The sequence below is a fragment of the Bufo bufo genome, chromosome 8 (genome assembly GCF_905171765.1).
Source record: "Bufo bufo chromosome 8, aBufBuf1.1, whole genome shotgun sequence".
Lineage (NCBI taxonomy): Eukaryota > Metazoa > Chordata > Amphibia > Anura > Bufonidae > Bufo > Bufo bufo.
Genome location: NC_053396.1, coordinates 191424925 through 191438503, shown reverse-complemented (window position 1 = coordinate 191438503; position 13579 = coordinate 191424925). Strand labels below are relative to the sequence as shown.

The window sequence follows — 13579 nt, the reverse complement described above, 5'->3', positions numbered from 1 at the left end:
TTGAGTATATCACTTTTATCTTAGCAAACCTGCTTGGTCTACACAGTGGGGTGTAAAATCAAGGAAACATTGAGGACATTATAACATATTTGAAAAGGCCTCATGCACATGGATGCGGTCCGTGTGCCATCCGCATTTTTTATTTTTTTTGCAGACCCACTAAATTCAATGGGTCAGTGGCCTAGACATACAGATGGGGAAAACACACACCGATCCATGTGCTTTCCGCATCCATGTGTCCATTCCGAAAAAGGATAGAATATATCCTATACTTGGCCGCAAAATGTGGACCGTGAACTCATTGAAGTCAATAGGTCCGCAAAAAATGCGAATGCAACATGGACAGTATGCATATTTTGCTGATCCAAAATTTGCAGACCGCAAAATACATCCGGTTGTGTGCATGAGACCTAAGGAAATTGCTTACGCGTATTAAGCTTCTACTCTTAGGCCTCTTTCAGACGGGCGTTGCGGGAAAATGTGCGGGTGCGTTGCGGGAACACGCAAGAGAAAAATCGTGCGTGTTTGGTACCCAAGCTTGGGATCGGTGTTCTGTAGATTGTATTATTTTCCCTTATAACATGGTTATAAGGGAAAATAATAGCATTCTGAATACAGAATGCATAGTAAAACATCGCTGGAGGGGTTAAAAAAATAAATAAAATAATTTAACTCACCTTAATCCACTTGATCGCGCAGCCGGCATCTCCTTCTGTCTTCATCTTAGCTGTGTGCAGCAACAGGACCTGTGGTGACGTCACTCCGGTCATCACATGGTCCATCACATGATCCATCACCATGGTAAAAGATCATGTGATGGATCATGTGATGACCGGAGTGACATCACCACAGGTCCTGTTCCTGCACACAGCTAAGATGAAGACAGAAGGAGATGCCGGCTGCGCGATCAAGTGGATTAAGGTGAGTTAAATTATTTTTAATTTTTTTAACCCCTCCAGCGCTATTTTACTATGCATTCTGTATTCAGAATGCTATTATTTTCCCTTATAACCATGTTATAAGGGAAAATAATAATGATCGGGTCTCCATCCCGATCGTCTCCTAGCAACCGTGTGTGAAAATCGCACCGCATCCGCACTTGCTTGCGATTTTCACGCAAACCCATTCATTTCTATGGGGCCTGCGTTATGTGAAAAACGCACAAAGAGGAGCATGCTGCGATTTTCACGCAACGCACAAGTGATGCGTGAAAATCACCGCTCGTGTGAACAGCCCCATAGAAATGAATGGGTCGGGATTCAGTGCGGGTGCAATGCGTTCAACTCACGCATCGCATCCACACGGAATACTCGCCAGTGTGAAAGGGGCCTTAGAAGCCTGAAACATGTTAGCCATTTTCTTGTATGTGTTGCAGACTTGTGACTCTGTATTGTCCAAGCTGAGATTTCTGAGCTGGCTGCTGGCTTCTGCCTCGTGTGGATCATGCAGCGGTATAATGGGCAGGCTCCTGAGTTAAAACGAATATACTTGTGGTGTCCCTACTACTATGGCCTGTTTCACACATCTGCAACATGGATGCATGTTAGGGTCCATATTACAGCTGCTGCCACACCCAAACCCCTCAACGGAGCTTAGATCAAAATCTTATTGCAGTCCCTCCAAGTAATCTAACAGTGTTCAGAATCAACAGATCTCCAATTCACAACATCTATCAGACAGAAGTAACTAAAGACTAAAAGCTCGAGCAGATGGCCACAGCATGTGGACTGGTTTTTAATGTCTGACCACAGACAGTACAATAGTACTGGCCGGAGAGGAAATGGAGGGTGAGGGGGAGCAGATGGAGCACATATCGATCACCAAAGTGCTGCTCATCCCATATACAGGCCATTCGGATGTGAGTTATGACTTCACGTGACTCACTTGAATGGGAGCTGAGCTGCAGAACCAGGCACAGTCACCACACAATGGACGGGACCTTCTGCTTCCGGCGCTATACACTGTACAGCTTCCGTATTTTTGTGCTGGACCTCCACATATCTTATATTGAAGCGGTTCTCCGGGGATTAAGAAAATAAAAATACTTAAATATCACTTTATTAAAAATATATTTCCAAATACCTTTCAGAACCACGGCGAGATCCACAGCGGAAAAAAGATTCGGCCCCGAATTTCCTACCCTTAAGGGTATTCTCACACTGCAGAAGTGTGGTATATTTGTCGCAGAAATCTGAGGCAGACGCAGACTCCGGTTTTCTGGTGCAGATTTAGGGCTCATGCACAAGAACTTATTTTCTTTCCGTGTCCGTTCCATTTTTTTTGCAGACCGTATGCGGAACCATTCATTTCAATGGGTCCGCAAAAAAACCAAACAGAAGTTACTCCGTGTGCATTCCATATGTCCATATGTCCGTTTTCCGCAAAAAAAATAGAACATGTCCTATTATTATCCGGATTACAGACAAGCTGTTCTATTAGGGGCCGGCTGTTCCGTTCCACAAAATACGGAATGCACACGGACATCATCCGTATTTCTAGCAGATTTGTTTTTTTGCAGACAGCAAAATACAGTCATGTGCAAGAGCCCTTATATTTTGAATTCCACGGATCTGCGTGCGGACACCCGCCGTGCTTTTAGCATCCGTTTCCACACAGGGACAGGTCCCTTCTTGAAGCAGATTTGAAATCTGCAACTTTATGAACAATGAAAACAATAGAAGGCGGATTTGGTGCAGATTTTGGTGTGGAATTCATGAGGAAATCTGCAGGGGAATACGACCGGGCACACACCCTGAGGCTCCATTCACACGTCCGCAAGTGTTGTGCGCACCCGTTCCGCAATTCTATGGGGGTGCCAGCCGGGTGTATTGCGGATCCGTAAGGGCTCATGCACACAAACGTGTCCGCCGTATATATGGACCCATTCACTACTTTTTTTGCGGTGCGGAGGCACGGATAGAAATCCCATGGAAGCACTCCGTGGTGCTTCCATGCCTCGGTTCCTCACCGTACCTTCCGGATTGCGGATCCTTTCAAGTAAATGGGTCCGCATCCGTGATACGGTGCAGAAACAGCCGTATATCGTGGCCCCACTATTTGGGAGCCGCAATATAGCCACGGCCAGGCACACGTTCATGTGCAAGAGCCCTAATAATGTAGGCCGGCCATACCATGCAGTCTTTATGAATGAAATATGAGGCAGCTGTGGCCTTATAAGCCACCTGGTGCTCTCCGGTAGCGCAGCCACGTCCTGAACGTCCCACTTCTAGATGTACAGGATCTTTTCTTATATCTTGCCACTGATTGCAATGACACTACTGAGGAAAATGATATATATTATATAGTATGAGTGCAGTAAGATACTATACACGTGGGCAGCTTTTAGATTTTTTGCTCCAAAGGGCAACTACTTGACCAAAAGTACAGCTCATAAGAAGTAAGAGGGAACGCGCATGCGCAGACGGGCCACCCAAAAAGCCTTTTTGAATGGACATTGTGCCGGTGAGACAGTAGGCGTGACTGCTAACAGTGCGCCTGCGCAGTACTACGGCTTGAACCAGGGCGAGGGCATGGGGCATGCGCAGTAGGTGCGCTATAGCAGTATGATGGCAGTGCGCTGGGTGGGCGTGTTAGTGCGCATGCGCGACTGGTTTCGGTGTGGTTCTGCTGCCCGCCGCCCTTCCGATTCCGGATCAAGAGCCGGGACCCGTAGAGAGCCAGCATCAGCTGTGACACAGGGGCAATGTATGTGCTCGGTTCTGTATGTATAGGGGTGCGGGGAGGAATTGGGCACAGTGGAGGGGGGATGGTGGGGCAGGCTGTCATGTCACAGCTGTGCACTGTCTGGGGTGCATGTGTTGGCTTTTTAATAATTGCCTATTGTTTGTCATGTGCATGTGTAAGAGTGGACTGGGCGTGGTGCTCATCCTGGATGATGGGGGTGATTGTCTACAGAATTATGCAGAATGGTTGGGATTATTGCAGATAAAGTATGTGTAATAGGGCACCTACCATTACAGGTAGGTGTCCCTGGGTAAAGACTGGATGGGCGTTTTGACTTGTTAGTCACCTTTCAGGGGTCTGCCATATCTCTCAGTGACCCCCCTGTGCCCCCCTGCAGGGGTCCAGTCCTAGCGGAGAAGGGGGAGAGCGATGTTATTTAAAGGGGTTGTCCAGTCTCGCGAAAATACACTTGAATACATGTAGAACTAAAGTTCTGCAACTTCCTAGTATACTTGTACTTCAGTTCCTCGCCTTTTTTGCAACCTCTGCTTGCTGTCATTGAATGCAAAACAGTCCCGAGAAGCAGGTACACGCCCTATACTTCTCACAGCTGGTAGTTTGCCTACGTTTAGTGTTGAGCGAACCTGTTTTTTAAGTTCTGCGTCCAAAGTTCAGGTTATCGAAGAATCCCGTTATGGATTCCGCTACCACAGACCACGACGGAATTTGGAATCCATAACGGGATTCTTTGATAACCCGAACTTTGGACGCAGAACTTAAAAAAAAAAAAAACAGGTTCGCTCAACACTACCTACGCCGTCTCCGGTCTGGACATTTCTGATACATTGTAGCGAACCATCGGCATAGGACGGGGATTTGTGCTGCTGCTTGGTATAGCTTCTTGAGGGTTGTTTAGACAGGATACAATTGTAGCGAACTCTCAGCTGTGAGAAGTATTTGGGCTGCGCAAGGCTTTGTTCACATCTGGGCTGAACCAAAAAATAAATTAAAAAAATGGGGAAAGAAAGTTGTCTGTTCATATCTGCAGATTTGAACAAGCCCTGAGTGCCAGTGTTCCATTCACTGACAGTGAGCGGAGATATTGAAAATCTTGGAGAACTGAAACTCAAAGTAGATAAGAAGTTGTAGAGTTTTTGACTAGATTATGGATTAAGGCTCCATTCACACGTCCGTGGTGTGTTGCGGACCCGCAACACACCCGCCCGGCACCCCTATAGAAATGCCTATTCTTGTCCGCAAGCTGCGGACAAGAATAGGACATGTTCTATCTTTTGCGGAGCTGCGGACCTGAAGATCGGGGCCGCGCTCCGTAAATGTGGACATCACACTGTGTGCTGTCCGCATCCATTCCGTCCCCATAGAAAATGAATGGGTCTGCACCCGTTCCGCAAAAATGCGGGACGGATGCGGACCCATTTGCGGACGTGTGAATGGAGCCTAAAGGAGTATTCTGGTCAAGTGATTCCTCCCCCCCCTTCCCACAGGATAGGGGATTACTATTAAATTAGTGGGATGCCCACCGACCTTAAGAATGGGTCCCCCCGTGTTCTTGGAACGCCCATAGAAGTGAATGGAGCATGCTGGGAGTTGTAGTTTAACAGCTTGGGGGCTGGTGGTTGCTGACCCTGGACTAGTCATGGTAAAAGTAGCCCTATAATGAGGGGGGCACCCTTGATAAATTAAAGGGAACCTGTCATCGGGATTTTGGGTATAGAGCTGAGGACATGGGTTGCTAGATGGCCGCTAGCACATCCGCAATACCCAGTCCCCATAGCTCTGTGTGCTTTTATTGTGTAAAAAACCCCGATTTGATACATATGCAAATTAACCCAAGATAATTAGCATATCTATCAAATCGTGTTTTTTACACACTAAAAGCGCACAGAGCTATGGGGACTGGGTATTGCGGATGTGCTAGTGGCGATCTAGCAACCCATGTCCTCGGCTCTATACATAAAATCCCGGTGACAGGTTCCCTTTAAGCTTACTATTTTAGCACAGGGCCCCTCTGTTGGCTATGTCTGCCCCCTGATTAAAGGGGTTGTCCCAAGATTTAAAGGGGCTGTTTTATCTGAGACATTGGTGTCATATTGATAGGGGATATGCCGCCAATGTCAGATGGGTGCAGATCTCTGAGGGTCCCGTTCTAGAGATAGGTGCAGTTCCCACCTGTAAGTGAGGGCTCATTTAGATGGCCGTATTTTGCTTTCCGCATCTGATCCGCCAATTTGCGAATTAGATGCGGACCCATTCACTTCTATGCGGCCCTTTTCTTCCGTTTTACCGCTCCGCAATACAAATAAAACACGTCCTATACTTGTCAGTGAAAATCAGGACATGGGCCCCATTGAAGTCTACGGGTCCGCAAAAATGCGCAATGCAATCAGTTTTTTTGGCGGACCTGCTGAACTGTCCGCAAAAAAAAACCACCCATCTGCGTTTTTGCGGACTGCACACGGCCATCTGAATGAGCCCTGAAGGAGAGTGCACCTTGCATGAGCGCTCCCCTAATGGAGAGCGTGTCCTTCACTTTCGGGGGCCCGTACCTATCTGATGGCATATCCCAGATGACACAGGCCCTTTAATGTTCTACCCTCTCCACCGAATAGGAGATAAGTTTCGGACCCCAGTTGTTGTGATCGGTGGGGGTCCAAGCTCTAGGATCAGACACTTATTCCCAATCCTGCGGATAGGTTTTAATCTTGGGACATCCCCCTTAAAAATAGTTATCCCATGCACGTGACATCATGTTGGGGTCCATCTTCACCGTTCACATGACTTCAGACCATGATTCTTGCAGATTTTGCTCTGGATTCCACTCTTTGCATTGCAGATATTACATTTAGCAGAATAGCCCTAAATTCTGCACTGAGGTGTCAATGGGGATTTGAAGACCCCCGTACATGTGTGTTGCGCTGTATGATTTCATATTTGCGATTTGGAATCCACACAGAGAATTTGCTGTTCACACACGTCTGTCCAGACTTCTGATGATGTCATCTGACATAACAATCCAGTTGTGGTTCCATAGGACGACCCCACCCATTTTCACGCCCGGGATTTCCTGTTCCATGGCTTCTCGGCACTGCATTCTGCTGTGTATCTTGCTAGCCTTTGATGTCAATTACTTTTAGTAATGTCCGTGTTGTTTTAGTCAAACAGCTTGTATGTCTAGTACTTCACCTTAAAGGGGCTTTCCAAGTGTATATATTTTTTTTTTATGGCCAAAAAAAATGTTCAACATAAACTTTACCTTGCCTTCCAGCCCTCTCCGTTCCAGCGTCGGCTTTCGCTCCTCTTCGCCAGGCTGCACCCGTGATGTATCATTTGGCTGCAGAAGTGACAACCATCAGCAGCCAATCTCTGGCCTCTGCAGTGTACAGCACAAGACTACTGAAGCCTTTGATTGGCTGCAGCGGTATACGTAATGTTGCCTCTGCAGCTAAAACAGTACGTCACGGCTGCAGCCCGGTGGAAGGGACTGAGCTGGATCGGAGTGATTGAGAAGGCAAGTTAAAGTTTAATTTTATTATTTTAACATTTTCTACAGTTGACCTACCAAACATTAACCTGGCAAACTCCTTTAAAGCCCATCTGTCAGCAGATTTGTCCCTATGACACTGGCTGACCTGTTTCATGTGCACTTGGCAGCTGAAGGCATCTGTGTTAATCCCATACTCATATGTGCCCGCATTGCTGAGAAAATGTGTTTTTATATATGCAAATGAGCCTCTAGGAGCAACGGGGGCGTTACCATTACACCTAGAGACTCCACTTTCTCTGCAGCTGCATCGCCCTCCAGTTTGACAGGACCAGGTGTGACGTTTTTCCTGCCTGGCCCTGTCAATCAAAGTGCAGAGGGCGCGGCAGTTACAGACAGAGCTGAACCTCTAGGTGTAACTGTAACGCCCCCGTTGCTCATAGAGGCTCATTTGCATATATTAAAACATCAGGTTTTTCTCAGCAATGCGGGCACATATGGACATGGGACCAACACAGATGTCTTCAGCTGCACATGTAACAGGTCAGCCGGTGTTATAGGCACAAACCTGCTCACAGATGCCCTTTAAAGGAGTATCCCCATTTGGGACATTTATATCATACCTATGTCCTACAGGTGTGTGTCTCCCATTTCTGGGACCTGCTCCTACCTGAAGAATGGGGTCCTAAAGAGGAATGGAGAGGAAGCCACGCTCGTGGAAGTCCCATAGTGGTGAATGGAGGGGCGTGGCTTCATCTCCGTTTACTCCTATGGTACTTCCGAAAATACCAAGCATGCTAATTTTCCGATTTTCAGAAGTGCCATAGCAGTGCATGGAGAGGACGCCGCGTGTGCTCGGTGTGCTCTCCATTCTTGAGATAGGTACAGGTCACAGCGGTTGCACCCGCATCTATCGGACATTTAGGGCATATCCTTTTGCTGTACCAACGATGCTCAGATGGGATGACCTCTAATTTCCCCTGTGGTGGCGCTGCCAGATTTCTCCACAGATTAACAGTGATCAACGGGGGTCCAAACAATTAGTATTTCTAGGGACCCTTCTAACAAGTAAGACATTTTCCAACCTACATAAAATAAGCCTAAACTGCTCCAAAATATAAATCCTGTGCCGTGTAGATGGCATGCAGTTTGAATTGACATCCAACCCTAGCTTCGAGCAGGAGAGATGCTGTGCATAATGGGGATGCAGGTGCCTAATGGGCGCCCGTGTACTCCCCCCATCCCTTCTTGAATTTTAACTTCATTTGGATTGAGTGTGTATGTGACTTGTAAGAAAATGATTGCGCAGAAGAAGAGCTATTGGTTTGTACACAAGCTTTGTGTCTCCGGCATTAATGACTCCTCTGACCTTTTGGATACAGAGAACGCATTGTCTGTGCTTGTTCCCACTCCATTTCTTCGGCGCTCTGTTTTGGGTGGCATTGGTTCCGTCCATGTGTAGTGAGATGTAGGGCGCTTTGTTGTCGTCTAACAGACTATAGGTCATTACATTGCGATTTCCGACTCCATCGTACCTTTAGTCTCCTCTGTATTCCGGCCCATACTCGGAATACAATTATTTTTTTAACTTTTTACTCCATTGGCAAAGGGGTCACTGTGTACAGATGAGCCCCTAGTGTTCTTTGTATTCTTACATACACGAGACCTTAAGATATCTGTCAGCAGTTTTGTACCTATGACACCGGCTGACCTGTTACATGTGCGCTTGGCAGTTGAAGACGTCTGTGTTGCTCCCATGTCCATATGTCCCCGCATTGCTGAGAAAAATTATATTTTATTATATGCAAATGAGCCTCTAGGAGCAACGGGGGCGTTACCATTACACCTAGAGGCTCTGCTCTCTCTCTGCAAATTCCACGCTCCCTGCACTTTGACAGGGCCAGGCAGTGTAAACATCATCACACCTGGCCCTGTCAAAGTGCAGAGGGAGTGGCAGTTGCAGAGAGAGCTGAGCTGCTAGGTGTAATGACAACGCCCCCGTTGCTCCTAGAGGCTCATTTGCATATAATAAAACATCATTTTTCTCAGCAATGCGGGGACATATGAACATGGGACCAACACAGATGCCTTCAGATGCCAAGTGCACATGTAACAGGTCAGCCAGTGTCCTAGGGACAAATCTGCTGACAGATGGGCTTTAAAGTTTGTCTATCTTGTGTTATTTCTATGTCTGTACTGACTAGGAGTTTACTAGAGAAGGAGCTGAGGCTGCTGTAATAAATTCCAGGTTATTTGGAAACCCGTGTAAGTTAGGGCCCTTTAACATGGGCAGTTATCAGGAGCAAGCCATTTGTTCCTGATAATTGCCTGATCGTTGATCCGAGGTAGAACTGCACTTACGGTACATGCTGTAGTCACCTGCACTGCTGCGATCACTCATTCCTATAGGCCTTCATTGTTTGCCGACAGCACATCCCTGTACACAGGGCGACCTGCTGCCAGCAAGCAGTGATTTTATGTGCTGCATAAGGATTACACGGCACATTTACAGAGTAGTCGGAAACGAGCGCCTGTACGAATGCTCGTTCCCAATAATTACCTTGATCCTTGGCCCATATAAAATGGGGTTTTCCAGGCAGTATATATTGATGACCTATCTGCCTGCAAACCCCTTTAAGAATTAGTTAAAGGGTTTTTCCTGTTCCTAGGAGGATAACCAATCACTGTGATTGGTGGTGGTGGTGGGGGGGGGTCCAACCTTTTTATCCTGAGAATGAAGACAGCACAGTGCTGATTCAGTGCTGTGTTCCCTCTAAGGCCAATTTGGGAAACACCTTCTGGCTGTATTTCTTGTACCGAAAACTGCTCCTCTTTCCTCAAACTCACAGCATCCTAATAATCTATGATGCTGTGTGTTCCTGCCAGACTGCGGGTCTACTGTACTGACTTAATCCTGTGAGTACAGTACAGTAGACCCACGGTCAGGCAGGAACACACAGCATCATAGAATATGATGATGCTGTAAGTTCGGGGCACAGGCGCACTGTTCAGTCCAGGAAATACAGCGGTCACACAGAGCGTGTTTTTCCCCAGGCTGACTCGTGTAAAAATTTTGTCTGCAGAGCATCACCCTGGCCACCCACTGAGTAGGGGAACTCAAGCGAATGGGGTCAGCTGCCATTTCTTGCGCAGCTCCTTCAACAACTTGACAGAAGAGATTTGATTCATGGACAAGGATTCTAAGAGTGTTGTGATATTTTTCTGTTTTTGGATTATTTATGAGCCCTGTGTTTTTTGTATCTCCCTCTCTAGCCCAGCTGTATGGACTCTAAGCCACCATCATGGGGCATATGCTATCCAGGGTGTTTGGGAACAAAGAGATGCGAATATTGATGTTGGGCCTAGATGCGGCCGGGAAGACGACCATCCTGTACAAGCTAAAGCTGGGACAGTCCGTCACAACCATTCCCACGGTCGGCTTCAACGTGGAGACGGTGACCTATAAGAATGTCAAGTTCAACGTATGGGACGTTGGCGGCCAGGACAAGATCCGTCCCCTGTGGCGGCACTATTACACAGGCACACAGGGCCTCATCTTTGTGGTGGACTGTGCCGACCGAGATCGCATCGATGAGGCGAGGCAAGAACTCCACCGCATCATTAACGACCGGGAAATGAGGGATGCCATCATTCTGATTTTCGCCAATAAACAGGACCTGGTGGATGCCATGAAGCCTCATGAAATCCAGGAAAAGCTGGGACTAACCCGCATAAGGGACAGGAACTGGTACGTCCAGCCATCTTGTGCCAACACTGGAGAGGGACTGTACGAGGGCCTCATGTGGCTTACATCAAACTACAAATCCTAAAATTCCTCTTTTTATGGTGATTTATTTTTTTAATATATACGATTTTTTGTTTTCTCCTCCTCTCTTTTTGATTTTATCGGTTTAGCAGAGGAGCTTCGAAGGAGCGATCCTCCTCGACCAAACGTGTCTGACCCGTTTTGTTACATAATGGAAGTTGAAAGGGAGTTGCGGGGCTGCGAGGGACATTGCTCGTTCGCCGACAGCCCCCTGCGATATCTGCCTTAATAAGTAGTGTGAAGCGATTAACACGGAGGAGCGTGCGCTCTTCCTTTCAGACCTCAGCAACCAAGGCTTTGTCTGTCTCCCTAATATTAGCAAAAAAAAAAAGGGCTGGTTACCTCTTGCTCAGCGGCGTAAATCACACGGCAGCCCGCTATTTAGATATCATTTCCGACCAAAATGGAATAAATGGCAATTGGCGACGCCTGGGCAGGATGAATGTTTCAGTGTTGCGGTCGCCTCCGAACATGTCGTTTCTCATACTGGTGCCTGTACTGTTAAGCGCTTGGTCAACTCATAAAGGGGCTGTCCTACATGTCTCATCATGGCACAGGGAGGTTCTCCAGCTCAGAACATCCCTCCATTCCGCCCACGGTCAATGACCTTCCTTTCCACATACGTTTTCCAGTTGATCTGACCATCGTTCCATTTCCTAGCCCAAGACATTCCCTCTACTAGTACCTTTACAGGTTTTTTTTTGGTTTTTTTTTGTTTGTTTTTTGAGGTTTCTCCACTTGACCAGTGCGTAGATAGATTTGAACTCATTCCCGTCTCTAAAATATAAACCCGCCTGTTGTGTTGGTAGGTTGGAACATGACGTGTTAAGTGGCTGAGACTTGCGGTGGCCTTTACCCCATCGACAACACCACCCCCTCCTTAGGGACATTTGCACACTAAGCCTTTATATTTGGAAGCTCCGCATTAGGAGCTTCTCGTCACTTTCGGCACTGGCCGCCCCTCGTTGACCGGCATGAGACAGAATAATGGAATCTGACACGGCTGCACTTGACTGTATGGACCAGGACCTGTGTCCTTTCATGGAGTTATAGTTTTTTGCCATGTCTTCAGTGTATGGTTATAATGCAGTGTTGATTACGAGGCCAACATACGTTTTTTGTTTGTTTGTTTTTTCCATTATTTTGTCTGGCTCAGTCTTCCAGCCCGCTCCGGGCAATAGCGTCTGACATTAGCCCTGACACCGGGTTAAATCTTTCCTGCTGAGCTATGCAGCCTCCCGCTTTTATTTCTGCCCTCCTGTCCAGCGCACTAATGCTACTCCTGCTCCAAATACTGTTTTACTTTCCATAGGACTTTGTTCCATGTTATACTGCTTCAACTGATCAATAAAAGCTCAATAACGCATCCAGACTTGGCTTCCTACGTGTCGGGAGTGTGCACTGGTTGCATGGCGTCTTGTGTGAGGACGGGGGACATGTTCGTGCCTCTCCAGGTGTACATGATGCAGGTTTGGTTGTCTGTTGGTGCGTGCTGTGCGTTGTCATTGTATGTTGCTGTGTGATTTGGGCAGGTCCTGAAGACAGGTAGGTCTACCTAGAATTTAAAGAGCGTTTACTCCTGGAACTGATATAGACCCACACACTAAAAAAAGGGCCTCATGCACGCTACTGTATCTGTGTTGCGGTCCGCAAATTGTGGATCCCGGCCGTGTGCATGCCACCCTTTTTTTTTTTTTGTAATAAACTTTAGAAATGTCCTATCCTTTTTCGAAAAACGGACAAGAATAGGACATGTTCTATTTTTTTTGCAAAGCCGCAGAACGGACATATACGGATGCGGACAGCACACTGTGTGCTGTCTGCATCTTTTGTGGGCCCGTTGAAATGAATGAGTCCGCATCCGATCCGCAAAAAAAAAACGCAGATTGGATGCGGACTGAACATACGGTAGTGTACGTGAGGCCTTAATATAAAAGGCCTTGATCAGACGTGACCGTACGATTACTTATTTAGCTTGTTCTTGACCAATGATGAGAATGTACGTACTGAACGACTGCAGTATGCTGTATGTTTTCATCATGATGATCTGGAGATCCGGAGCGAGTTGTAATACACGGCCGTGCTCCTGCCGGGATCAGAGAAAACTTTGATCCTGGCCGTAACCCCCTTTTTTAACGTCGCAATCGGGAGGGAGGAGGCCCTTGTAGCAGTGACCACCTGATGGCATAATCGCCGGGACTGGACTCGCCATGGACCACCTAAAAAAGGAATCTTAACTGTCCCCAGTAGTCTTGAGCGAAGCGAGCTTCGGACACTTCATCCGAAGTCGCTTTGTTCAAAACTTCAGAATAATACTGTACAGAGATCCGTCTCCGTACAGTATTAGAATGTTTGGGCTCAGATGAGCTGAAATAAGTTATTCATGAAGTTGCGCGTGACTTCATTAAATAACTTCGGTTGTTGATTTTTAAAGTGGAAAACAACTTTCAAACTTGAAACCGAACTTGGCTTCGGGTCCAAGGTACTAGTCAGACCCGAAGCCGAGTTCGGTTTGAAGTTTTAAAGTTGTTTTCCACTTTAAAAATCAACTACTGAAGTTATTCACG

General features: G+C 47.0%; 1 protein-coding gene across 1 annotated transcript; it reads left to right on the top strand.

Annotated features, from left to right (window-relative positions):
• The first annotated feature begins 3567 nt into the window (after window positions 1–3567).
• LOC120977146 (ADP-ribosylation factor 6-like) lies at window positions 3568–12384 on the top strand. Its single transcript, XM_040404923.1, has 2 exons — window positions 3568–3705; window positions 10460–12384. The coding sequence occupies exon 2, from the start codon at window positions 10489–10491 to the stop codon at window positions 11014–11016; it is 528 nt and encodes a 175-aa protein (XP_040260857.1). The 5' UTR covers window positions 3568–3705; window positions 10460–10488; the 3' UTR covers window positions 11017–12384.
• Window positions 12385–13579: the final 1195 nt, after the last annotated feature.